This window comes from Felis catus, chromosome B3 (assembly GCF_018350175.1).
Source record: "Felis catus isolate Fca126 chromosome B3, F.catus_Fca126_mat1.0, whole genome shotgun sequence".
Taxonomy (NCBI): Eukaryota; Metazoa; Chordata; class Mammalia; order Carnivora; family Felidae; genus Felis; species Felis catus.
In genome coordinates this window covers 33,465,711-33,493,046 of record NC_058373.1, presented here as the reverse complement: position 1 = coordinate 33,493,046, position 27,336 = coordinate 33,465,711, and the positions used below count along the sequence as shown (strand labels likewise).

The 27,336-nt window shown below is 44.5% G+C and overlaps 1 protein-coding gene across 5 annotated transcripts; it reads right to left on the bottom strand.

The window, feature by feature from the left end:
* Positions 1-135: 135 nt before the first annotated feature.
* HEXA (hexosaminidase subunit alpha) lies at positions 136-27,336 on the bottom strand. 5 transcript variants are annotated; one of them, NM_001278835.1, is given in 14 exon segments: positions 316-379; positions 1,453-1,557; positions 2,185-2,275; positions 2,467-2,650; positions 3,412-3,484; positions 3,753-3,839; positions 4,842-5,022; positions 5,649-5,781; positions 6,473-6,574; positions 7,459-7,569; positions 8,331-8,377; positions 10,025-10,090; positions 10,986-11,078; positions 27,084-27,336. In NM_001278835.1, coding segments are annotated over 14 exon segments (1,590 nt in total).

Genomic DNA, 27,336 nt, shown 5'->3' with positions numbered 1-27,336 from the left:
ATTCCTCCAGGGGCAGACACTGAGCCCAACCTGGCTGGGCCCTGATAAGCCCGAACACTCTCAGGAGCAGAAGGCCAGTGAAGGCAACTCACTACCCCAGAGCCATTCACATTTTTCTTACACAGGTAGTCCATGTTCATTATGGAAAAAAGCCACATTACTCTTTATTGGATGCTAGTGCCAACACTGGCCTCCTTCTCTCCATGCACAGGGGCATGTAGGCAAGGGGTTCCGTCCCCCGGCTGGGATGCAGTGGAAGCCTGGCCCCACTACCACTCTCCTAGGGCCAGCACCCTCTTCAGTGCCTGGGGCTGCTCAGGTTTGTTCAAATTCCTGTTCACAGTAGCCTATATTGAGGGGTTGGGCCTGGACACCTCGCCTGCAAGAGGACATGAAGAAACAGGGCGAGATGAGCCATTCAGACAGGAGTCAGTCTGAGGCCCCAGCAACACCTCCACCACAACCAACAGTCTCCCCCCACCCCCCGACTTCTCCTATTTCAGTGGATTTCAAACTGCCCCTGTACACCAGAATTGCTCAGGTATCTCTCATTTCCAGAGATTCTTGCTTGGACTGGGGTCATGTGTTGGCAAGAATCTGACAGGCGCTCCAGGTGATTTTGATACAGAGACATCCAGGAATTTGGGGGGACACATCCCTATTTCTAATCTGCTTATCTCTGTACCCGAGTCCCAAATAACTCAGTACTTTTAGAAAAGAGTTGATGCCTAAGGGGTGCCTAGTGTTCTTGGCCCACTGAGCCCACCTTTAATGGCTCAAATGCTCTAAATGCAGTGGCAGTGGGGAACTAATGTGCTGTCCTGTCCCTGCAGAGGTGTGGACATGAAATCCTTTTTAGCTTCACCAATTCCAGGATGTGACCAATCTCCATAGAGGACCTCTGGGCATGCCTCCTTTATTATCCAAGTGAGCAACGTGCTTAGAGATGGTAAGGAACAGGCTCAAAGTTGCCCAGTGAATTACAGATAGTTGAAGCCTAGACCTTGCCATGGCTCGCTCTCAGCTCAGCACTAGGCTGTATCCACCAAGTCCTCAAGACTTAGTCAATAAATAAAACAGGGAAATGACCACCTTACTCAGGCCCATCCCCAACACTGGCACAGGTGTCACAGGAGTCCATAAAGGCATAACCATGGCTAAACACATAGACTTTGAAGTTGGCTTGGATCAAATCCTGGTTCTGAGTGATTTTGGACTGGTTACTTAACTTCTCTGTGCCTCACTGCCTATCTCTAAAGTGGGAATAAAACTACCTACCTTACAGAGTTGTGGTTGAGATTCAATGAGATAATGCCCATAGAGAGCTGTGAACAGTGCCTGCTACACAGTAACCCTCTGTCAGCATTAGTTATTACTAGTATTCTTTTCCTGTCAGTAAGCCCCCACTTGCCCACCACTGTGGGAAGGCCCCAACACGGCCTGCTTGCTTACCTTAGCAGCTCACAGCGGAACCGTGTCAGACGTTTAAAGGCCAAGTCCAGGTTAGTCACCGACTTGTTGCTCCATAGCCTCTCAGCAACGGCTGCTGCTCTGGGCCTGGAGGGAAGGGTTGTGTACCAGGTTGGCTCCCACATTCCCTGCAAAGGTTCTGGACACCCACAGGCTACTCTCTCTTATTTAGGCACCCTAGACTCACGGTCAAGGTTATTCAGAGCAACAACCTGGCTGGAGGGCTCCTAGGGACTTCTAGGGCTCAGCTCCATCGTCATTAAGGTACACATCATTGATCCCACTCTCCTCCTCTCCCAAAGATATGGTACCAGAGTAAGTTGTAAAGGCATCACGAACTGTTATTGACGGGAGCAACAGGTGTTCTCAGAATGTACAATCTGCATACCCAGCCAGGCCTGGTCAAGCTGCTAGGAAAACAGCATTAAGGAAGTCTTATCACAGGAATCATGAACTTAAGTGCTGGGTCCCAAGCAAGTCATCTGTGCTTTCCAGGCCTCACTGTCTCTATCTGTGAAGTGAGGATAACAAACCTTATCCCGTGTGGAAGTTACGTAGGTGAGTATAATGTACAAACAGAAGGATCACTCCAATGCTCCTTCTCTCAGGCCTTCTCTCAGGAGGTACTTGCTGGGGGTGACTGAACAGGAATGAGTCTATAAAGAAGAACCCATGCCCACAAGCCCAGCACCCACGTCCTCAGGAAACCCTTACCAGAGTCTGGGGACCAGATTTGTGCTGTCCACATACTCTCCCCACATACAGGCCTCTCCACCAATCACTAGAGCCTTCTGCTGAGCGCCACCTGAGAAAACAAGCAACAACAGGCTGCTGGGAACAAGGGGAGTAACCCTAGGCTTTCTACCACCTTCCCAATGTAGCCCTCTCTTCAAACAGCTCATCTCATCTAACCTGAAAGGTCTAGCCCAGACCCTGCTGTCTCCCGCTCTGTGCACCAGCCTGATCTGGTCAGCTAGGAGAGCTCCCTGCTTTCACCTTCAAATTCCAGGGGCTCCACCACGTAGAGATCTCTCCAGTCAGGGCCATAAGTTATGTGATTCAGGTACCAGGGGGCAGACAGCAGGGCACGCAAGCCAGCTCTGGTAATTAGCTCCAGCTCCTTCAAATAATTTACTGGTACCTCTTCTCGCCATACCTGGATGATTGTATCTGGAGGAACCTGTCACAAAAGGTCAAATGGCAGTGATGGCACATAGCTGAGGAGATTTCTGGCCCACATTCTTATGCAAGCAAACCAGGCCAAGGGGTATGTGGCCGCTCTGTTCCCGAGCAGCAAAGTATTTCTCCATGATTCCTAACTATTGAGTTCCCAGCCCAGTGCAGAAGCCAGGGATTCTATTGGTCCTAGGAGTCCTCCCAGCTGCTTCCTCTTTCAGTCCTCCTACAGCCTCCTTGTCCACAATGAGATAGTAATACCGGCTGTAAGCTAAGGGAGGCAAGCAGTGGGGCCCAGGAGACTCGTCAAGAGCTACCATGTCAAAGAATCCCCAGATGTTTCTGAGGATGAGATAAAGTTCCCATAGAACCCCTCCATTTGGCAAGAGGCTGGGCTCTAACTGATCAAAAATGAAGAAGGTAGCCCTGCTCCCAGACCTGGAAGACCTTAGTCTATGACTCAGGAAGGAAAATCCAACCCAGCATGCCAGTCTCAGGAATCCTAAGTAACCCAGCAGCAGAAATAACTCTTGATCAGTTTGTGCTGAGGGAAGATAGACAGAAGCTCTGACACTCACACCCAGTCTGACACTCAGACTTCTGTGACCTTTCTGGAGGAGAAAATGGAGAGATGGCCCCCGGTGCTCTGAACAGTAAAGCCTAATCTAAACTCCAGGTGGACCAGTTTGTGCAGAGGCAGGAAAGGGTTGAGAGACCAAAGGGAAGCACTACAGGTGGCTCCTTCTCTCTATGCCCCTGGCTCACCTTTACTTTATTATCAAACACTTCCTGCCACACCACATAACCTTTGCCATAGGCAGAGACGATGTTCAGCAGTCTGGAGAGTAAAGAAAGGGTCTGGTCAGCTCAAACAGGTTCTAGGCTGTTGGTGCCAGTAGGGGTTCAGGCTGGCTAGGGGCCCATTCCTAATTGGGCAGTGTCTTCCCCAGTTGGGAGCTGACTACTCCAAAGCTGAAAGGATAGAACAAAGTACCCTTTCAGGGGCCCAGAGGGTGGTCAAGCAGGGCCTGGTCCTGGTATGAAAAGAGAGGACCCCATAAGGAGGTAATCCCAAGGGACCTTGCCCACCCTCTTTCCTTCCTCACGTCTGGATGTAGAAGGACTCCAGCTGCTTGAAGTCATTACCAAAGCCTTTCATCTTCATAAAGGCCTGGATATCTGGGTTGGACCTCCTGAATCCCAAGAGAAAATGGAGATTAATTCTTTCAACAGCCTCAAAAACTTGGCGATTAGTCACCTGGCCTCCCACAACTTCTTTTCTTCACTTGAAAAACTAATCAACTTTGGATCTCAGAGCCCCTAAATACGGCAGGTGTGGCTGAACAAAGCTGTGTGATGGGGGCCATTGACACAGGCTGAGAAAGGATGAGTTTGGACCTGAAGAGCTTTAAATTCAAACTCTCAACAAGAACGCACATTAACTTGTCTCGACTACAGCATGTGGGTTTGAGGTCTTGGTTTGGGGCTCTGGCACACTGGATTCTGGCTTCTCTGTTTAACCCCCTATCCACGCATATTTTGCTTTTCCCTTAAGATTGATTCTTTATTCCAGATTGGTACAAGTGTTGCTGTTACCTGCTGCACTTCCCTCCCCCAACAACGTTTATATTTTGCTCACATTTCCTCCTGGAATGTTTTCTCCCTCCTCTACTGCTCAAAAAAGCCAACTATTTCCCCAGATCCAGTTCTAGTGCCCACTTCTCAGAGAAGCCCATCAACCTCTCTTGAGCTAAGTAAATCTGAGGGTTTGAATCTTACAGTTTAATACCTAGTAAACAATTACAAAAAAAAAAATTGCATATAGTATTCTCAAATTCACCTGTGTCTTCACTCTTCAACCAGACTATTTTAAGTCTTCAAAAGTGGGAATTATTTTTCCCTATCCTAGATTTTCCGAGGACAATTCTGTGCCCATATCTGGTTCTTCCATATGTATCTCAAGGACATAACAGGAGGAAGGGATAGTTTCATATTCACAACCTTGCCAAAATCAGGTAGGGCCTCAATACAGGGGTAAGAGGAAAGACCTAAGACTTGAGCCATCTGGACTGAGACTGTTCTCAGAAGTTAGCCCCTGAGGAGTACCTGAGATAGGTAGCCTCTCAGGAGCTAACCTCTATTCTGAGTGAGCAATTCCACACAGGCAGCAATGGGAAAACCAAAGGGGATCATACCAGCAGGTGAAATCAACCTCATCTCCTCCAAGGTGAAGATAAAAATCTGGGAAGACAGAGCTGACCTCCAAGAAAAATGTGCTCATGAATTCATAGGTAGTATTGAGAATGGGATTCACTGGTCCGAAGGTGCCAGAGGGACGAGACCCAGAGTAGCAAGGAGTCAATAATCCAGGGAAACCTAAGCCGACAAAGAACCCCACATAAGTGTCACAAATACATAGAAACCCCCCCGCCCCCCACAGTCATATACTTAAGGACATTAAGTTGCACAAAGTAAGATATTGTGCTCATGAAAACTGCAATGCACATAAGTAGGAACATCAAGCACTCACATACACTGGTGACCATGAACTTTTAGTCACAGTCAAAGAAATAAAAATATATTCACTATCATGAGTCTGGGTTACAGCCAGACTGCCATCAACATACACACTCTTGCCTTGACATATTGCTTCCAGCAGGGGTCACTCTTGCTCCCAAAGGCTGCTCTCCTACTGCCTTTAGGCAGGAAAGCAGAGAGCCTGATGCTGCCAAACTGACAAAATCTTTCTTCCGCTCTAGGGCACAAATTGCAAGAGCATCATTAAGACAAAGGCATCTGAGAAGAATCTGCCCAGAGGTTAATACTAAGAAGTGGCCTCCTTTGTCCAAAATAAATTCTGCCTATCTAAATTCCCAGGTGGAAGTTATTGATGGAAACCATTCTTCCAGGGACCAAGGCCAGGCACACCACATCCAAGAGTCAATGCCCTGAAGCCCACTGAGGGGGACCAGTAGGCTCCCTCTATCCGACATTATTCTTACCTGGTCCCCAGGACAGAGTGTGGCCAGGAGTGTCAAACTCTGCCAACACACGGATACCCCGAAGCCGTGCATATTCAATCACTTCTTTCACATCTTGTGCTGTGTAGACATGGGTGACAGGATTGTAGGACCCCTGAAAGGCAAGAGACACCCAAAACAATCTCACTTCCTGAAGGCTAGCAGAGTAGAAGACACTCAAAATGCCTTCAGGACTCCCTGGATATCAGAAAATCTACCTACGGGTTTTTTTTGTTGTTGTTTTAATGTTTATTTATTTCGGAGACAGAGAGAGACAGAGCATGAGCGGGGGAGGGGCAGAGAGAGAGGGAGACACAATCCGAACCAAGCTCCAGGCTCTGAGCTGTCAGCACAGAGCCCGACGCGAAGCTTGAACTCACAGAGCACGAGATCACAACCTGAGCCGAAGTCGGACGCTCAACTGACTGAGCCACCCGGGCACCCCAACCTACACAGCTCTTTGGTATCAGGGACTATCTCCAAGGACCTTTATCAGAATTTCCCACAAAGCTATCACATCTATTGCTTTATCTGAGTGTCAAAATGCCAGTGAGACAAGGTAGGTAACAGAATATAAACAAACAAACAACACCAGGAGAGATTATCTCCTAGTTGTCACAGTGAAAATTAATGCAAAGTTTGACTCAAACTTAGGTCTCCTGATTCCAAATCCAGTGCCCTTCCTCTAAGTCAGTATGTCTCTAAAACTGGCTGGTTAGGATGAGAGCCAGTGTCCTTGCCAGCAGGGCCATAGTCAGGCTCAGACATCAGCTCATAAACTTGGTCTTGGAGAAATTGAGACATACCTTTCTGGTGAGCTCTGGAAAAGTGAAGCTCTCATATGGGAAGGAAGAGTCATCGACCAGATGCCAGTGGAACACGTTGAATTTATTGTATGCCATGACGTCCTGTAGACCAGAGCACATGCTATGAGCCCACCACAGCTTCTCCACTTTCCCAAGGTAGACATACAGGCAGGCTGCTCCACATACCTCAATAGGCCCAGCCTGCCCCAGCTTCTTGATAAGTGTTCATAGGGTCTATCTATCAAATCTTCCGACCAGGGAGTGCCTGCCATAGAGGGAAGACCTAGCACATTCCTTCTTCTGCCAAGGCACATCCGAAGATGGCTGACAGAGGCAGCGCCTCCTCTTTTTGAAATGAATTTTAGCCACACCGAAAGGATGGCTGAAACGATGTGGTACACTGGTCTTCCAAAAGCACCACAGTACCTTGAAGACTAATACTTCTTCCTGCCATTTGTTTTAGGTTGTCTGACTAACGTTTATCCGAACTGTGAAGTCTATTGTTGAATTTAGTTATCTCATAGCCTATAAACCTCAGAGCCGAGACTGACAGATGTGTCTACTGCTTTCATTCCATCAGAGGAGCAAAGGAAAAGGTAGATACATGAGTTGGATCAGCAACTGTAAGATAAGACTGCTCATGAAACTCAAAATAGGAACATCGCCAGCTATGTTTGAGTATCTTTCCTGTGACTTTGTCCTAAGCTAAACTGCTATGTCAAAAAAACCAATTCCCCAAATCACCTTCTGCATTCCTGGAGATAACCTGGACATTGGTTGGTCCAGAGTAGCCAGTGGGATAGATTTAAAGCCTTCTTTTTTTTTTTTTTTTTTTTTTAAAGAGCGGGTCATCTTTTCCATTTTCTGAGGAGCTCCTAAAGTTACATACATTCCCCCTGTAACTCTTTAGGAATATGGCAACTGGCCTATCCCTGCCCCAACACCCCAGAACACTAAGGGAAAAGATGGCCTTAAGGCCTGGGTACCAGAGTGTCCAGGATGCTAGTCAGTGGCAGGTAATGGCGAGACGTATCCAACAACAAGCCCCGGTGAGAGAAGCGGGGGAAGTCTTCAATCTCAGTCTTGTTGATAAAGAACTGTGTGGATCAAACATTGAAGCAGTCAGGATTCAAAGGGAACTCACCATGGGAATGGAGGGGGGATGAGGAAAAGTCTCTTAATCTTTCAAAAGCCAATCTATAACTGTTCTGTAGAATAACTATCTCTCCAAATGCCCCACATCTCTACCTCAATGACCACCAGGAGGCACCTGTCAGAGAGTAACAGTCCCACACTAGCCATATAGAGCTGTCCCACACACCACTCAGCCTACAAATTCTGGATTTTCACTTTCATCTGTTTCCTTTTTTTTTTTTTTAAGTTTATTTATTTTGAGAGAGAGAGAGAGAGAGAGAGAGTGAGAGCGAGCATGCGCACACATGTGCGTGAGCAAGGTAGGGGCAGAGAGAGAGAGAGAGGAAGAAACAGAATCCCAAGCAGGCTCTGCACTTCAGCGTGGAGCCCCATGCAGAGCTCAATCTCACAAACCGTGAGATCATGCCCTGAGCTGAAATCAAGAGTTGGACACTTAACCGAATGAGCCTCCGAGGCGCCCCTGTTTATTTTCTTTAAAACAGTGTGGTCTCAAGGTCATTACTCAGGGGAACTGAATTACAGTGATTCCAAACAGGCCAAATCTACCAAACCAGTTTCTACCCACACCTCCTTCTAACTCTTGCTGGGGCCATCTTGAGCCACCAGGACTCTGTGTAAGGCAATAAGTTATTCTCTGGACTCTCAACATTGAGAGACAACTCCAGAGATTTAAAAGGAGCCTCTTTGGAGGGCCCCCACTTACCGTGCCCTCGGGAGATCTCCAAATTAGCTGGCTAAAAGTCTCCAGACCTATGGGGAAGTAGAGAGGCAGGGTAAAGGCTTAGAGAGGTGGGGAAAAAGATGCACCCATTTGGAAGGTTCCCAATGTGGCAGAGGAGAATGCCTGGGCACACAATAAAAGCAGGTGTAGTACGGGCTTAATGAGTCTCACACGGATGCAAAGGGGATACTAGGAAGCCGGTAGCTATTTTTACTCTGTATTTTATTTTGGGAGGTAGCAGTGTAAGGGTAGCAGATTAGTACCCCTCCTTGAACACACCCTCAAAACCCACAAGCCTCTTATCCATAATTTCCAAGCCTTGAACTCACAAGAGTATTAAGAGAGGCCAAGATGTGTGCTTGTGTGGAGAGGTGCAGGGACAAGCCAGTTCACACATTTAAGGCTTTCCATAATTAATACTGATCAGGAGCTAAGGAAACAGAGAAAAAAGGGTCCTCAATCTACTGCCGCTTCTATTATCCCAGATTGAATTGTGAAAAAGTGATCATAAGCTTAAGTTTCCAAGGAGCCTGGGTCCACGGCTGGACCTAGAAGACAAAGAATCATCCACCTTTCCTCTTCAGAGCTTGAGAAGGAAACCAGCTATAAGGAGAGAGCTGAAGTATGGTAGGCAGCAAATGCCCCAGTCCAGTGGACACAGACTCCTAGATTCTGGTAAGGCCTAAGGGCAGGCATGCGGAGTCCAGAGCATTGTATGGATTCAACAGCTAAAGCCCCTCTTCTGAAAACCTAGCAGAGGCCCTGTGAAGGATTTCCAGAGTCTCAAAATTTCAGAATGAAAGAATCTGAAATCTTGACAGTCACTCGGCATCTGCTTCAAGGCAGACTGCTTCTATACCGTTTTGGCTTCTTTCTACCCTGACTCTGACACCCAAAATTCTGGAGTCCCAGATTTTCCCTTATCTCAACCTGACTAATCATTAGCCCCTGCATGAAAGGTGTAAGAGAGCAGAAAGGGGAATCAGCATGCTGTTTCTCCAAAACACAGGAGAGGGAAGAGGAGGGGTAAGTGAACAAAGACAGACCAAAACAAGGTTTGAAATTCTGTTTAGAATTTCCCTACTCATTCACCAGCAGAAGTTTTACAAAAGTAGTAGAGGTATCTGGCTAAGTCTATATCTAAGGACCAAATACCTTTTCAGTAAACCAAGAGGAAGGGCACAGCCCCTCACCTGTTAGCTAAGAAAGTCTTCATTTCTCCTGAAATAATCTAGTTCTGCATGTTTTACTACTATTTACTTCTTTTGTGACATTTATCTATTTCTTGTGATATGGTTGTCCTTAACAATGCATCTTTCTAATAATGTGTGTTTAGTGAAAGCCGAACGGGCAGTGTTGTGGTGGGGTTCCCAAGCAGCCTGTCCCCTGCGGCACCGAGCATCAGCCTGCTGGGCCTCTCACTGCTGCCCCAGAGCACCTGCCCAGGAGGGCCACTGCTGCCGCTGCCCAGGCTGACACCCATCAATTTCTTGGGACAGCTGTAAGGAGAACACTCCCTTCAGGGAGACCGGGAAACACTCCAACTGATCTCCGTAAAGAAAGCTTCCTAAAGTGGGGGTATGTGCCGGACCCTCAGCCCTATTCTCCCAACCCACCGATGCCAACCTTCCCACATCACCCCTTTCTCCCCGTCCCAGCATCAGCTCCCATGTTACCTCGGAGAGCTCCCCAGACAGTCTCAGAGAGGAGGAAACAATGATCATCATTTATGACCAGCGTGTCTGAAATGACAGAAATGACTCCATTGGTTAAGGATTCTACTCTCAGATTACAGATCACATGTTCTGTGTAAATCCTTGGATTAAAAAACAGCAGAAAAATCACATTTTTTTTCCATTCAAAGAGGAGACATCCCCAGAGGAGAGCATCTGCAGGTCAGCTAGGCCTTGGACTAGAGTGAGAGGGAGGTCACCCAGCAGCTCTGCAGGCCTTAAAAGATAATGCATGATGAGGGTCTGGCTAGAGCAGAAAAACACCACCTGCCTTGTGGTTCAGTTTCCTCCCCCTCCAGAAACATGAGTTTCCACCAGCCCTTAGCTGAGAGTATGAAGGGGACAGGGATGCTTGGAGGCATGTGTCCAGGTTACAATGTTCCCAAAGCCTTTGTAATCACCCTCCTCTCCCTTCATTTTCAGGTTTCATTCAGCTACTTCATCCAAGAATGAGAGGAGGAAGCCAAGACTAGAACGTTCACTTTGAAGACTGAGAAGTTCCCAACTGCTGCTGCTCAGGGGCACGGAGGCATCACAGTGCTAATGATTTGGCTTTATTTCAATCATTATGTCCAAAAACTCTAGTCATGCCCAAAAACTCCTTTTCTCTTAAAGAAAATCAGCAAATTCCTAAAATGGCATTGGAATTATATGCAGTTCAGAAGACAAGTGTCCTATGGGACTCGGTGAAAAGCCAATGTGACATTCCACAGTCAACCTTCAGACAGTGGTTAGAGTTCATACAAAAGATTCCCCTCTGTGTCTCTCAGCACTTGGTGACCTTGGGTATCCACAGTCATGGAGGGCTCTGGGCCTAGCATCAGGAGCTTAGGCCAGGACAACCAGAGTTATATCCCCAGACAAGTGCTTCCTCTTCTAGAACAGGGAACGGGGTGGCACTTACAATTTTCCACCGACTCCAAAGAAGGAAGCTGGTCACATCCAGGAAGGACCACAAGGATAACCAATGAATTCTTCTCCGGTGTATGCTGTTTTCCTGCAAGGACAGGGTAAACTCAACATGGCTGACCTGTCACCAGAAGCTAACAGGCAAAACCAAGGTCTCATAGGAAGGTCCCTAACCCTAGTCCCTTCTGCTCGCATGCGTGTGGGGAGAGGCAAGGGAGGACGGGGCATTTACCCTTGCCACAGACACTGCCTCATCACTTGTTCAACTTTTTCATTTTCGTTGTGCTGCCCTCTCTCCCATAACCCGCCCTGACCCATGTATCAAAGATCTGGCAGCAGCTCTTTGTAGCCAGGGCTCTCTATTTCTAGTTTGGGTACAGTAAGCACATGATTCCGACACCTCAACAACTGCTTCTAAACTAGAGACAGCTCGAGAGCACTTCTACCCAAAGTGTGGTCTGCAGATTAGCTGCTGACTTGCAAACTGTGCTACTGGTTGAAAGGAAAGATACTGATAGACAGAAAGCTTATACAATGCTGGAATGTAAATCAATTATGTCAGAATAAACACACTGTTCAGTTCTAACATTTTTTCATTACACATTTGTTTTGATGAAGGGAATAGTTTTACATTCTGGCGTACCTCCCCTCTCACTTCAGACTGTCACTTGAAGTCGCACTGTTCTTGAGGGCTCCAGGTGAAGGGTTTCCCATTTTGTAAAAGCTCAGGAGCTGATGCAAGCACACGAAGCAGATGACAGAAGGATCTCCTATGCAAAGGAGGCCTGAGATAATCTAGCTGGTGCCCCAGCAAAGGGACACGGTCACCATCCCATCCTGCTTCCTTCCCTCTCCCAAACAGGTTCTCTGTCTGAGGCAGACTTCTGTCTAGCAGTGGGAAGCCATCCAGTATGAGCCAACATTGAGCATAGTTCTACAGATGCCACCCCTCCCCACCGAAAAAAATAAAAGAGCCAAAGCCAAGATACTAAAGTGCTGTCTCTCCTCCTCCTCCTAAGGGTTCTTCCTTGTGACCTTTGAGGTGGTTCTGATTGTACAGCTCCAAGCCTGAACCCGAATGTGCCCCTTTCTATTCTTTTCTGGGGCCACATACATCCACACTGGTACCACCACAACCATGACTTCCTATGGAACCACAAAGTCAGGGATAGGATAGTCTGGAAAAAGGCAGGGTGAGAATTCAGAACCAAACTGGATCCCTTATGGTATCCATCTCTAGGCACAAGGAATCCAAGAGCCTTGAGCCATTTCAAGGAAGCCTTCAAGGAGCTCAAACTGCTTGAGCACTACCACATGGCCGCATCTCAGCTCACAGATTTGCCAAGAAGCAAGCCAATAAGGAGCCCATTCCTACCACCATAAGCAAATGCATTCTTTCCCCTCCCTGTAAATAACCTGTATCCCAAACTAATACCTGCCTAAATCCTGCAGGGAAAAGGAAATGTGAGGCTACTCTGGGCCAGGCCAACTCACTACTCTATTCTAAACCCTGAAAACTCATCCCCAGCAAGACAGGACGACCAGACTGTCAGGGCAGAAACTACCTTCAAAGCAGAATCTGTAGGGCCCTCCCAAGCTCCCCAGGCAGAGAAGCCATCTCTACAAACCCCAAAGACCAAGGAGGACTTAACTGAGAGGGAGGAGTGAAAAAAACTACAAAAGAATATTCTTCCTTAAACTATGCCCTCATCCCTCTCTTCCTCACCCCCATTCCAATCCCACACATCACAGTGCCCCAGTATCATTGTGTGGAGGAGGGATCATCTGCATATCTATCCAAAAGAGGGCAAAAGTCCTGGGCTTTAAGTGTTAATTCCGTGGACTTCAGGCTACCAAGCTGAGGAGAAATCACAACTATCCGTGTACAACTGCCATGGTCACTGTCCTAATGACACGAGAGGCTGTACAAATACTAGGTTTATCTGAACAATTGCTTGGAACATAAGAAAACATCTAGCTTCTGTTTTGTTGTTAGTATATTTTTATTTTTCTAAAACACACCTGCGGGCCATTCTCTAAATCCATAGTCCCTTTGGGGGAGGGTGGTAGACTCCTTACAAGACCTGATGAAGAAGAAAATGAAAATGAAAGGATTTTTTCCCCTAGAACAATGCCCCTAACTAAGGGCTTATCCCTCCGCCCCCTGCCACTAATCTTATGGTGAAGATTCCCTATCCTAAATGCTCTCAGTGACTCACTTGGGTTTGGGCTGATAAAGGAGATACAGAATCATGGCTGCTATTTAAACAAGTTATGAGGGGGAAGGTCTGGAGGCAGTGGTAATGTGAGAACTGGCAAAACAGGAGGGACACTGGGTCACTTAAAAGGATATAAACAGTGTATCATCATTGTGGTTTTCCGCCTCCAAGTTGCTACCCTGAAGCAAGCAGGAAATAGGCAAGGGACAGGCCAGCTGCCTCTATATGCACCCACACGCTCTGCACTGGGAAGAACTGAGGTGTAGGAAACATGGCCCGGAACACTCAACAATGAGCCTGGCTGGGACAACAGGAAATTCTGAAGTCTCAAGTGCTCAGGAAGAAGCATGACCAACAGAGCACTGAGCAGGGAGATCAGAAAAGGTTGGTTTTGTTTTGGTTCAGCTGCTGCTAAGCTGAGTGAATCTCAGGACTATTTTCTCCCCTGTAAATAATGGCAAGGTAGGACCAGATTCCAGCTATTCCTCTGAAGAGTTAGTACTTTGTGACTCCACACACAGATAATATGCTCCAGAGTCCCATTCCATGGCCAGTACCTCCTATCTCCACGGCTCCCTCATCGCCCTGCTTTCATGTACACCTGCTCTTTTCTTCTGGTTCACTGAACAGTTTGCATTTTTCTAAATTTAAGAAGATAAAAAAAATTCAAATAGTACAGAAGTATTTGTAACGAAAAATTAGTTACCTTTGGCACCTCTCCCCTTTTAGCATAATTTAGCCTATTCCTCACAGGTCAGATCTGGATGTGGAACTCTGAGACCTTTTTTCTACCCACTTTTGAACCTTCTCCAGATGCCAGTGCCATAACCCTTCCATTACTCTACTGTTCTCAGTCCTCTCCCATCTTCTCTTCAGCCTGGGTGTGCTGATCTCTCACTTCAAACACAATCTAGCCAATTCTCCTAACAACCTATCATTTTATTCTACTGCATGCAGTGAACAAAACCCTCAACTCTGGATCAATCTCACATCCGCCTTCTGTGCACCGACCCTGGCTACTGCATCCTGCTGGAGGGAAGAGAGAAAATCATGTAATGATAGGATTTGGTCACTATAAAATCATGATCTGTCAACTTGGCTGGGCCCTTGATGCTGCCCTGAAAATCTCCCATCTCTACCACTCCTTTCTTCTATTCTCTGCAACAGCTATTTCAAACTTGAGCCACTTTCTTCAAGCCTGTAACTTGATCACCACTGGCTTTACTCTCAGTAGACAATCAGAAGAGAACTCCCATCCATCTCTACCTTCCCCTCTCCTTCCTGACAAAAACACCTGTAACACATGTCTGGTCTTTACCTTCTCCTACCTGGGTGGAAGGGGTTTCCTTTCACCTGTGCTCTGGATCTCTCCTGAGGCTCCTCTTGTATAAACGCTTTCCCCTTTCCCCTAAATCTTCAAGTTATTTCTTTCTACTGATTCTTTCCCATCAGCATTCAAATATTTGCAAGTCTTCCTGATTTCAACTCCATGTTATCTCCAACAGATTCTTTCTCTTGCCTACTGTTCCCAAAGAAACTCTAAAGGAAATGTAGCCTGAGCAGTTAGGTGCTGAACTTCAAAGCCAGACAGATGTGGGTTCAAATCTTAGTTCTAACACTTTCTAGCTATGAGATCCTGAGCCAGTTATTTTCCCTCTTTGTGCTGCAGCTTCCTCATCTGAAAAATAGGGATCATGATCAGCACCTACCTTACTGAGTTGTTGGGAAGATTAAATGAGTCAATACATGTAAAGGGCTTAGTCAGTGCCCAGCACATAAGTGATCACAGAGTTGGCCATGCTTAGTCCTCTCTTGGTAGCCACTTCTGACATCCTATCTACTCCTTAGTCCACTATAATATGGCTTCCTTTTCTACCACTCCTCTGAAAATGCCTTCACCAAGGGTCTGTGGTTCAGTAACTAAATTCAAGGGATCTTTTTCAGTTTATTCATTCATTCATTCAACAGTTATTTACTGAGTGCTTACTATGTGCCAGGCTGTTCTCAAAGTGCTGGGGACACAGCAATGATCAAAACAGACAAAAATCCCTGCTGTCACACAGGTAATATTCTGGTGGCCGCTCACTTCTTCTAGGACCTTTTGGCAACATCAGACACCCCTGATGTTCTTTAAACTAAACTCCGTAGCTTAGAGGACATAGCTCTCTTTGAATATGCTTCCTCATTCTCCCCTTCCTTTGCCAGCCCCTACATGCTAGTGTTCCCAGGGGTTTCCAGGCTTCCAGACTTCTCTTTTTCTCTTCACTTACACTCTCCTTGGGCAATGTCATCCACCCCACAGTAGGTTGATGATTCTCAAATCTACCTTTCCGTGCTAACTCTTTCTGGGACTTGGCTCACAGGCCTACACTCAAATGGCTTAGAAGCCCTTCAAATCTTAAATATGAAATTGAACTAACTCTTCATTCCTTTTCCTGGATGATCTTCTCTCTGTTTGATAACAGTATCATCTATTGATTTATCCTGACAGAAACCTCCTCCTTCTCCCACCTTTCTGTGTACATTAAAAACTCATTCACCCCATATTTATCGACTGAATACCATGTGTCAAACACTGTGCTAAGCACTGAGATTACAGCACTGAAAAAGAAAGACCCAATTAAGTCTTATAACTACAAAATCCTTATTATCTCAAAATCATGACCACCTTCCCACCTCCACTGGGTCAATGCCTTAATTTAGCCTCTCATAAATTCTCCCCTGAAAGACTACAAAACCTCTCCATTGCTTTCCCTGCATATATACCCATTTCAATCTACTATCCTCTGTGATCTTTTAAAATGAAGATCTCTGCTCGGATCCCGTGCAGGGAGTCCCACAGCAACACAAAGAACTCTTTACAGAATCCTGAAATGCCACATTTTCTCCATACCTTTCTTTGCACATATTGCTTCCTCCAAGTGAAGCAAACTGCATTGCCTCCTCATCTCACCTAATTATGAAACAGCTCTGGTTTCCTTTTATAAAACTTTTCTATCACTCCCCCACCCTTTCCTAAGAGACTTTCCTATGAGATTATGAAGCAATGTATACATATATTTTCAACACTTATCTTCATATATGCTGTTTATTTGTCTATCTCCTCACCGAGGCTGTAAGTTCCTCAACAGCAGGGACCAATCTCAGTGCCTTTGTATTTCCAGTGCCTGACACACGGTAGTCATTCAATAAATGTTTGCTGAAAAAATGAATGATGCTAGAATTAAAAAATGCACATTTAATGCTATGTATGCATAATGCTTGTGCTACATGATAATCAGGCATAAAAGGCAAATAGTTAATGGTGAGATTACTTCTATACACCCACACCTAGTGTTTGTGAAGTCCTGGAATTAGGGTGGGGAATGGTAAGAAGACACACAGGCACACAGAAAGTGTCTTTTCAGACACTACTTTGAAGACCCTTGGTCCATTAATCCAAAGATTCAGGTCTTTTTACTTCGCTGGAAGGGGGAGCTCATTCCTGCATTAGGGTACCCAGAAACTATGTCTTTACTTCAGTGCCCAATAGCTTCTCCCTGCACCAACCTGCTCCTCCCTGAATCAAAACATTTCTATCATATCAGTGAGTTTAATTCACAGAATTTTAGCAGCATAAAGAAAACATTCATTTTGGTTATAAAGTGGCATTTGGTTTGGCTTCTGGAGTGGAAACTAGGAAAGTAAACCCAGCTTTTGGCACCCTCCTACTCTTTCAGGTGTACCGTGCCCCCCCCTTCCCCCCCCCCCCCCCCGCCTTGTGTCCTGGTACTCTCCTAGGCTGGTGCCAGTGTCGGTTCTCCAAGCCTGTATTATTCCCCTTCCCCTTCCACCTTTACATACGTCACATCCAGGCCTTCTCTCCCCATATTCAGGCTAATGAAGTTCCTAGAAATCATTCATTTCCCACTCATCTCTTCATTCCAACCAGAATATATTGAGCTTTTTTTTCTACATCAGGAACCATGCTAGGTGCTGGGGCAGTTAAAAATAAAAACAAGCCCTAGTCCCTGCCCTTGAGGAGCTCAGAGTCCAGTAGGAGACAAATAACAAACAACAATTATAAAACAGTGTGATAGGGCTAGGGTAGATATTACAGCTACCTCCACAAAGGAAGGGATGCTTCACTTTAGAGAGGACCTCTGAGCAGAACCTTGAACCCTGAGGTGGTGTTTGCCAGGCTACCAAGAGAAGAAAAGGTACTCTAAGGTTGGGAAGTAGCCAATGCAAAAGTACATTGTTGTGGATAGGGGAAGAGGCAAGGCCACCCCTATCCAACTTCTTATCCAAGTAGGAGTCTGAGAACCCAACTGCCCCGAGCCTAGAGCCTCTCCATAGTGCTGCTGAATTCAGTCTGGACCACAGTGCCTCCTCCCACAAGTCCCAAGACTTTTCATCCTTTAGAGACTACTAATACCTAATCAGAAGTGCAATCTACCTAGCCCAAAAACAAATCCTGAATGTTCTCCCTTCCATCTTCTTTTGTAAATGTTGTAGTTAAAAGTTTCCATTTTTCCTCTACTTTTAAAACTTCATCTGTTCTCCTCTCTCCTCACCCCTTGCCCACAAGAGAGCAATTCCCTGTAATTCTAGATCCCAAAAGATAACTTTGGTTAACATTTTGCACAGTCTTTCAATTTTTTTCCTAAATATATAGATTACTTTTGAAACAAAAATGAGATCTTAAACATATTAGTTTGTAACTTTTTTCCACTTACCACAATAATTTGTAGATCTTTTAAGGTCAATATACATAGATCTACAATCTTTACTTCTAAATGCTGAATAAAATTCCATTTTTGAAATATACTTTAAAAAGTTCAAAGTCCTAACTTGTCTTTGTGGACATGATGGAATCCTTCTAAGTTTTTGATCTTATAAGCAATGTTCTAGTAAATATTCTCTCTCTCTCTCTCTCTCTCTCTCTCTCTCTCACACACACACACACACACACACACACACATTCTTTTCTTTAAGTTTATTTATTTTGTGTGTGTGAGAGAGAGAGAAGAGAGAAAGAGTGCACGTGCATGCCAGGGAGGGGCAGAAAGAGAGGAGAGGGAGAGGGTAAGAGAATGAATCCCAAGCAGTCTCCACAATGTCAGCATGGAGCCCAAAGCGGGGCTCAAACTCATGACACATAAGATTATGACCTAAGCTGAAATCAAGAGTTGGATGCTTAACCAACTGAGCCACCCAGGCACCCCACATATATATATTCTTTTTTAAAGCACCTGTCGAGGGATTTCTGCAGGAAAATTCCTAAAGGTAGAAATGCGAGGCCAAAGATATGAAAATTTTCAGTTAATGACACTGCCAAATTACTCTTCCAAATTATTGTACTGATTTACATCTGAACCAACATACATAGGCCCATCTCTTCACATCCTTCCAAAACTAGACTGTCTCAATTCCTTTTTATCTGTGCCAGCTTGATAAAAAAAAAAAAAAAAAAAAAAAATATATATATATATATATATATATACACACCATTTTTTTGTCCATATTTTACTTTTTTTTTTTTAGGTTTATTTATCTTGAGAGACAGAATGTGCAAGTGAGCAGGGGAGGGTCACAGAGAGAGAGAAAATGCCAAGCAGGCTCCATACTGCCAGTACAGAGCCCGACTCAAACTCACAAACTGTGAGATCACGACCTGAGCTGAAATCAAGAGTCAGACACTAGGGGCCCCTGGGTGGCTCAGTCGGGCTCTTGACTTCAGCTCGGGTCATAATCTCAGTTCGTGGGTTTGAGCCCCACATCAGGCTCTGTGCTAACAGCACAGAGCCTGCTTGGGACTCTCTCTCTCTGCCCCTCTTCTGCTCATGTGCTCTGTTTCTCTCTAAACATAAACAAATTTACAAAAAGTTTTTTAAAAAGTCAGACACTTAACCGACTGAGCCACCCAGGCATCCCTCAACTGTATTCTAAATATAATGACTGAATTTGAGAATCACTTAGCATTTACTGGCCATATATTTTGCACTTTGAAAAAATTTTTTATTGATTTATAGAGCTCCTTTTAGAGTTTAACCTTGTCTTTTAAGATTGCAAGTGTTTCCCCCATTTGGTCCTTTATTTTTTTAACCTTATGGCTCTCTTGCTTTGATTTTTATGTAGTCGAATCTGCTTAGCTTTCACTTTATGTAGTCAAATCTGTTTGTCTTTTCTTTTATCTGTTTGCTTAAAAAGCCTTCCTCTGCCTCTGGGGCCATATGAACATTCTTTTAATATTCTTCTAATAATTTTATGACATAGCCTTTATCTTTAGACCTTTAATCCACCTGGAATTTACTTTTGTGTTTGACATGAGGTATAGGTTTCAATTTATGTCTTCCAAATGGATAACAAATCATCCACACATATTTATTGACTAAACATCTTTGCACTTTTGATTAGAAATGTTTCCTTTACCATATATTAAATTCTCCCAGGCATATGAACTCTTGCTGGTCTCTGGAGCTTATTTTCATGGCAATCCAATAGGAGGATCTACGATGTCATAGTGCTACCATCTTTTGTCATTCTGCCCAGTATATAGACACCTCTGCTCATTTCTGTTCTGGACCCACACCCCCATTCCTATAAATGTTGTTTCCTCTCCTCCACCAAGCCACCTGGACTACACATCACCCACCTCCACAAGCCCTCTGGAATCCTGTTCCATGGTTAATGAACTACCAACATCCTGAGTCTATTTCCTTTTAACTGAAGCAAGGCTCTCCCCAGGAATACTATTTCCCCTACAACTTGCTCTGAGAGGCAGCTTCTTCTCAACTGCTTCCAGGGCATCTAGCTTCTACCATCAAGTAAAAAAAAAAACAAAAAACAAAAAACAAAAAACAAAAACACCTCTTTTCTCTGGCCCATGACATTCAGTTGTAAAATCTTGGGCTTCTCCTTGCCACCAACACTCTGCAACATCCTAGTCACCTGTTTATTTACCCAAGATTTTGGAACCTGGTCTCCAGTCTTCCTCTCCATTCCAAGGTTGACTATCATCCTAGGTGATTTCAACACTCAAGAGGAAGAACTAACCCACATTCTAGCATAGCAGTTACCCAACAACACCTTAACACCCTCTCATGGTCACCTTTTGAATCTTCCTGTCCCCTGGAGGTGTTCCAACTCATTCTCTCAAGCTTCTGTACCATATAGCTAACTTGCTGATCCACCCTAGCTCTGTGTGCTTCAACCAGTGACTGAGTTTCTCAAATACATGACATGAAGGCTTCTTTCCTGATAGCTCTTCCCATGTACAGTTCTTCCCATGTGGATTACTACTTGTGTCCCCATCAACTACTACTTTCAAAGATGACAGGACAGCTTTTAATGGAAGTCTTCTCAGAATGTACTCTCCCCTCCACTCCAACACATACACTTGGACCAGGTGTTCCTAAAGCACTTTGTATCTATCAGCAAAAATCACTTTACTGATACTTTACTGTAGGTCTGTATTCCCACTTCTAGAGACTGTAAATTCTTTAAGGACAAGGACAGTTCAATTCATATTCTTGGACAAGTGCTGACAAATTATAGTTGCTTAATAAATACTACTTGTACTAAGGATGGATGGAAAGAAGGAAGCTGGCCAGAAATCCTACTGGAATCTGATAATGATGGGCCCAGGATCAAAACATTCATAACGTGAGTGCTAATGATTAAGCAATTAGATGTTAGAAGTTATTATCTGAAGTAATTAATGCTAAAGTATGATCAAAGCTTACTCCTACCAAAGGCCAGTAGTTTTCCAAATTGCTAATTGGTACAATACTTGGTGAAAATATTTGTAAGTAGTAGATTGCCCTAAGATTGCACATTGAAAAGAGCACAATCTCTGTAGACAAACAGACTTGACTGGAATTTCTGCTCCACCACTACTGGCTGTGAAACCCTGTACATGTTGCTTAGCCTCTGTGAGTCTCAGTTCTCAAAGATGGAGATAACACCAACCTAACAGAGCTGCTGCAAAGATTAAAGGGCATAACATATAGCAAGCGCCAGACACTCTTTAATAAATGCTAGTTTCCTTCCACCTTCTACTTCCTTTTTCTTAAAAAGTCAGTTTTGCCACTTTGCCGGAGGAGCCCAGCATCCGGGTGCCTTGTGGGATAACCACACCATAGGAACAGCTTCTGTGAGGGCTTTGCATGAGCTTCTCACAGGAGCCTGAAGGCTCCACTACTGTGTGATGTCACTCTGTATGGCAAATAGGCTGAGACTTTAACATATAAAAGGGACATGAACTTAGAACTCTGAATCAAACTAGGACTGTGGCTCTAGTCCAAAGACCAAAGCCACTAATGTGGATCTTAGTACTAGCTACTACCAAGACAAGGTCAAATATGACAATAGTTATTTCATCTAGGACACAAGGTACCTGATAAGCCATCTCCTTTGCTCCCAAAGCTTTACACAAAAGGGAAGGCTGCCTACTGACACCAAAGGTGGTAAGCGCCCAAACTTCCCGCATCCAAGCACACACTTCCAAAGACAAGAGTTCTACACCATACCCAAGTCTAACCACCTTCAGGAAGTGGACATAACAATAGCACACTATTGGGCTAGGGATCAGGGCTGAGTGCAAAGCTAAGCTTAAGCAATAACAAAAGCTTTAAACAGAAGCAAAGGAAATGAAAAAGAGAAGTTGACACAGGAATGGGTCTTATTCACTATAGCCAGGAATTGAGAAGGAAAGCAAATCCATTTCTCTATTATGATGGATTATAGATGTATAAACCTTGAGGCAGATCACAGAAAACCCTGCACACATAAGACTATCACCTCTACAGATCCAACCTCCTCTAGTCAGCTGACTTTGCTGTCAGGGGCCCCACAAAGGTGGGAGAAAACTCCTAATCCAACGGGCTAAACCTCTTGGTGATGCATATTGACTTCTCATTTATTTCCAGGGCCAGCAGAGGAAATTTAGGAAAATGCAGAAACATAAAAGTAACCTCTTTCATTTCTAAAAGAAGTACTGGTGGGCAACAAAACTCCTTTTCTTCTGTGTAATCCACAGGAAAAGGATTGAGGTTTATGCCTTTAACAGGCTAAGAAATCGACAATGAGCCCCAGTAAAAAACTGTGCAGCCATAAGAAAAAAAGAATTCACACTTGCTGATAAAAACAGAACACAAAACCAAAGTACCAATCGGCAAAAAACCTGCAATGCCTTGCTTCACTCTTCTGTTCGGAGATGAGGAAGTCAGGTGGAAGCAGATGGGAGGAACGGCAGCTCTGAGGCTTAGACTTAGTTTTTGTTGTTTTATTTTAAAATCACCAAGTTCTTCCTTCTACTGTATCTTCCTTCAAAGATTGTAAAAACATTCATCACTATCTCCCTGTTATCTTCAGAAATGCTTGGAATGTAGAAGGATTAAAAAAGGAGCAGCAACTACTTGGCAATTAGGTGATTTGCATGAGGGCACATAGTTAAACAAGTGATTGCTAAGTATTCTCTGGCTGACTCCTGAATAAATCTTGAGTCTACTGTATAGGTTTTCAAGCAGAATATCCAGGGGGAGCAATGATAGCTCAAGGAGATGAGACTTGAATTTTTCATAAACCAGGCCGAGGCTACCCACACACATCCTGACCAAGATGAGCTTTGTGGAGTCAGTACTATCCCAAGCTATTGGGGAAATATTATGATTTAACAATAAAGAAAACACAAGGTTGTGGGAAGAGAGGCTGGTGGTGGCCAAGTTAGTCTAGGCCCTGGAATTCAACATGGAGCACAATTATTTTGGCCCTCACAAAAACTATGCTCCTGCTACCCATCCCCTTCCAAATTTTCCTATTTCTCCTCCTTATATATTCCTCCATTTTCCACATACCCCTTCACAAGAAAAGTAACTCAACTGCAAAACACTCTTCCTGCATGGTTTTCTTCCTCTTAGCTTTAAAACAATAAACTTAGGGGCCATCAAGGCTTCGCAGGAATAACCTGTCCTTGGTTAAAGTGTACATAGCCACTAGTACAATTAGAGTGCAGCACTAATTAGCATTGCTCCTGCTCCCCACCCCTGCTGCCCAACCTTATCTGTTTCCCTCCTACACTCCCTAGATGCACTTCCAAGGCATCTCCAAGTTTGTGAGAAGACTAGTCCCAGTTGGGACCACAGCATAGTGTGATCCTCCTTTCCCTGGAATCACATGCTAATACTCCAAATTTAAAACTTGAAAGTCAATCATTTCTAAATGAAACCTGCAAATCATCTCCTTTATGATGATCTTAGAAATAGAAAAAATCATGGCACTTTCTACTTTATACAAAGTAGCCCTTTTAATATATCCAACAAATAATTAAGTATCTATTATATTTCAGGCATCGCAATAGAAGGCATGGCCAAAGGAGGTATTTTAGGAGATTTAGGTTGTAATAAACTATGCCACTTACTAACTAGTCACTTGTTTCATATCTGAGGATGAGCAAATCAAATATTGATAATGATTGCAGAAGGATCCAGATAGTCACATGATAATCTTCCTTCTATTTTAGAATAAAAGGAGTTATTCTGTTCAGGGACAATGGTATCTTAAGTAATTCACAGGTATGAGTGTGTGAATATCACAACTAGATGCAAACTTCTAATAACCATTAAATACTACAGCTTCAATCAACTAGTTTCAGAAAAGCAAAGACTTCAGCCAAATGGCATAATCAGACTTAGCACTTTACCTGAAAAACTTGGGCTTTATCAACTCCACCAGGTACCCGAAAAATGCATTCGAGGCAATGTCAGATAGGTACCATCCCAAGGAAGCAGATTTTGAGTCATAAACAAGATGTGGCTCAATAATCAAAACAGGGAGGTAAGTTCACTCAAGTATCTAGAGCTTAAAATAATTCCATTTAACAGGTTTAACAACATGCAACACACACCCTCCAGTTGGCAGAAACACCTCTAACAACAAAAACAGGTAGCAAATACTAAACACCTTCCTAGACCATTCAGCAATCAGTGGACTACAGCTAACTCCTGAAGGTGAATTCAGAATCAAATCAAACCTCAAAAAGAGATTTGTTTTTCAGAGAAGTATGGATTCCACTGAATTCCAGGTTCAGATCAAAACCAGAAGTTGTGCTACATTAAAAAGAACACTGGCCCGGAACCTACAAGGAAGTTAGGTGGAAGAAGATGGAAAGCTGTCAGCCAAGATTTAAATTGCGGATGTTGTTTTCTTTCCTAAAATCAGCCCCATAGAGAAATATGGTCTGGTGGGCCTTGCTGATGTTGCTTTCCCCTCCAGGGATTCATCCTTGTTTTTGCAGAAGAAGGATTATAGTTCAAGCCATCTGAAAGCCTCCCAGGAAACTAATGTTTCAAAGGAAAGACTCCAGAAGAAGAATAAAGAAGGAAGCTACTTCTGTGTCTTTGGTAATGTTCATCCAAACCAGTTTTCATTATGTCTCAAGGGATAAGAACCCTCAAATACAGCACATTCATTCACAGTAAGGTAACAAATTGAAATAAACATCTTATTTAGTTTCTTATCTGTCTCTAAATCTTTTATTAGAGAATTTACAGGACCCATTGTCACATATTATCCCCATTTCTATTTTCTTCATTAAACTCTAGACCTATAGCAATGGAGGTAAAGGCTTAATTTAGAAATACAGGAATTATCCTAATTTATACAACAGTGGCAAACATTCTAATTATCTTTTGGGCATTTTAAAATACATTGTGTCCTTTTGCTTCATATTTCTCTAACTGGACTGCAAAGCTTGAGCCTACTTTTTTTTTTTTAACTTTAATTTTTTTTTTTTTGAGACAGAGCAAGAGAGAGGGCACAAGTGAACGAGAGGCAGAGAGAGAGAGAGAGAGAGAGAGAGAGAGAGACAGACAGAGAGAGGGAATGAGAGGGCATCCCACGAGGGGCATAGAGAAAGACAGAAGCGGGGCTCACATTCACCCGAAGAGATAATGATCTGAGCCTAAGCCAGATGCTTAACGGACTGAGCCACCCAGGCGCCCAAGCCTACTACTTCTGAGCATACTTTTCTTGTAACCTCCAGAGTGCCTGGCACTGGAACAGGCACATACCAGTTAGATGACAATTTTTTTTTCTTGCACAAGTCAGGCCCTAACTGCTCTATACCAAAATAAACACTTTGACGGCCAATCTTGTCTAAGGCATTACTTGTCATAAAGGATTCAGAGAAATACGTGACCTACCACACACACACACACAATACCCTTTTATCCTCCCCAGCCTAATCCATCTTATCAGTTGAGAACTACCCTGATGCTGAGACTCTTATTTCTTTGCCTCAATTATCTGTCACTCTCTCAGTACCATCTGTTTAATGAAATGCCTTTAATTCTATAAACCAAATGAGAACATTTGCAAAAGTAATTCAATCGCACTTGAAACACAGTACAAAATGATGTTAATCATATGGCCCAATCATAAATATGGCTTCCCCATTAACACCTATACATCGTCACTTGAGAACTAAATTCCAAAATAGTTTCAAGAAACTCTAAATTTTAAGCCCAGAAAGTAGAATTGTATCCCTATCTGTTGCTGACTCTACTTACCAATTTGCTGTGAAATAATAATCCTCAAACACAATTTTCAGCAACTGACTTAAAGAAAGCTGCCAGCCCCTTCTGTTTTAGATGAAACCAATATCCAAAGCACTCCTGACTTCAGTCTCGCTTTCCCCAACCTCATTCTGTAAGGGTTAAATTGTACTGTAGGGCTAACGCTTAGCTTGAAAGATAACAACTTTGTTCTGACAACTGAAGGTCAAAAGATAACAGCCTTGCTTTTACTCTTGTAAATCATACTTCATACTCTTGTGAATCAGGCTTTACTAATGAAGGAAACAAAAGCTCAAAAAAAAGAGCATCAGAGACAAGGTCAAGGAGATCCACTGGTTGCAACTTAGCGGCAGAAAGTCTAAAATAATCACCTCATTCCATAACTGTTTCTGACTCATCTGGCAACTGTTTCTAACTCATCTGGGAACTGTTTCTCTGTTCTGTTCCCAGGTAATGATAAAACGATGTGATCGGCTTTAAAAACTCTGTACCCCGGCTGTTCGGGGCCACACTCTTATCAAGAGTGTTGGTCCCGATCGGTCGGCCTTGCCTCTCGTTGTAATAAACTTTATTGTGACTGTCACTGGTGCCCGTAGCATTCTGTTTCAGGAGTCCTGTGGATGCAACAATTCTTCCCCACTCTCAAGACACACACCCTCAAAGCACTTTGAGCTCAATCAGAACCATCTGTACCTCTGGTCAAGCCTTGCTTCCTCTCTGGAATAGTCTTTCAGTCCTGGCCAATTACATCCACCACCCCACAATAAGTGGCTGCTCAAAATTCATTTCCCTATGGAAGTGTTCTCTGATTTCTCTCACTGGGCATGCTATGTGTCAGACACTTTTATGTAATTTTGCACAGATCAATTCATCTCTAATGTCTTATCTTGCCAATTTTTGGTGTCAGCTCTATTGTCCTCTCCCCAGTCCTAGTCACAGCCTCACTAGGACCCTGCGACACTTGCACACGGTCGGAGGGATCACCTTCGATGTCTCCCGGCACAGTACTTTCAGCAATTTGATATCCAGATTGAACTGTAGTCCTGCGGCAGGCATTCTTGGTGAAACAGAACCAGGGGACAGGATTACGGAGAAATCCTGGCTCCAGAAGTCAGCTCAGCGAAGTAGAGAATGGAGCTGGGGACGCTGAGATGACGGCTGGAGAAAAGGCGCAGGAGGAAGTGGAGGCCAGAGGGTTGTGACTAGACGACAGGGTTGGGCAGGCGCCAAAAGGAGGGCGTCTCAGGAGGTCTGGCGAGCTGCCCCCGGGCAGGACCTCTGAGAGCCGGGAACGAGGCGGGGGCAGGTCCGACTCACTTGTGGGTTCAGGAGGCTGCCAAGAGCTGGAGCCGAAGAGCAGGTCGCGGTAGCGCTGGAAGGCCTCGTCGAGGACGGAGCAGCCCGGCTGCGCGGCAGAACTGACGTGGTACTGGAACTGGAAGTTGTACGGAAAGATGGCGTAGTGCGAATCGGAGGTTTGGATGTACTGGGGCCATGGCCAGAGGGCCTGCGCCTGGCGGGCGAACGCTGCCGCCAGCAGCAGCGAAAAACAGAGCCCGCAGCCCGCCAT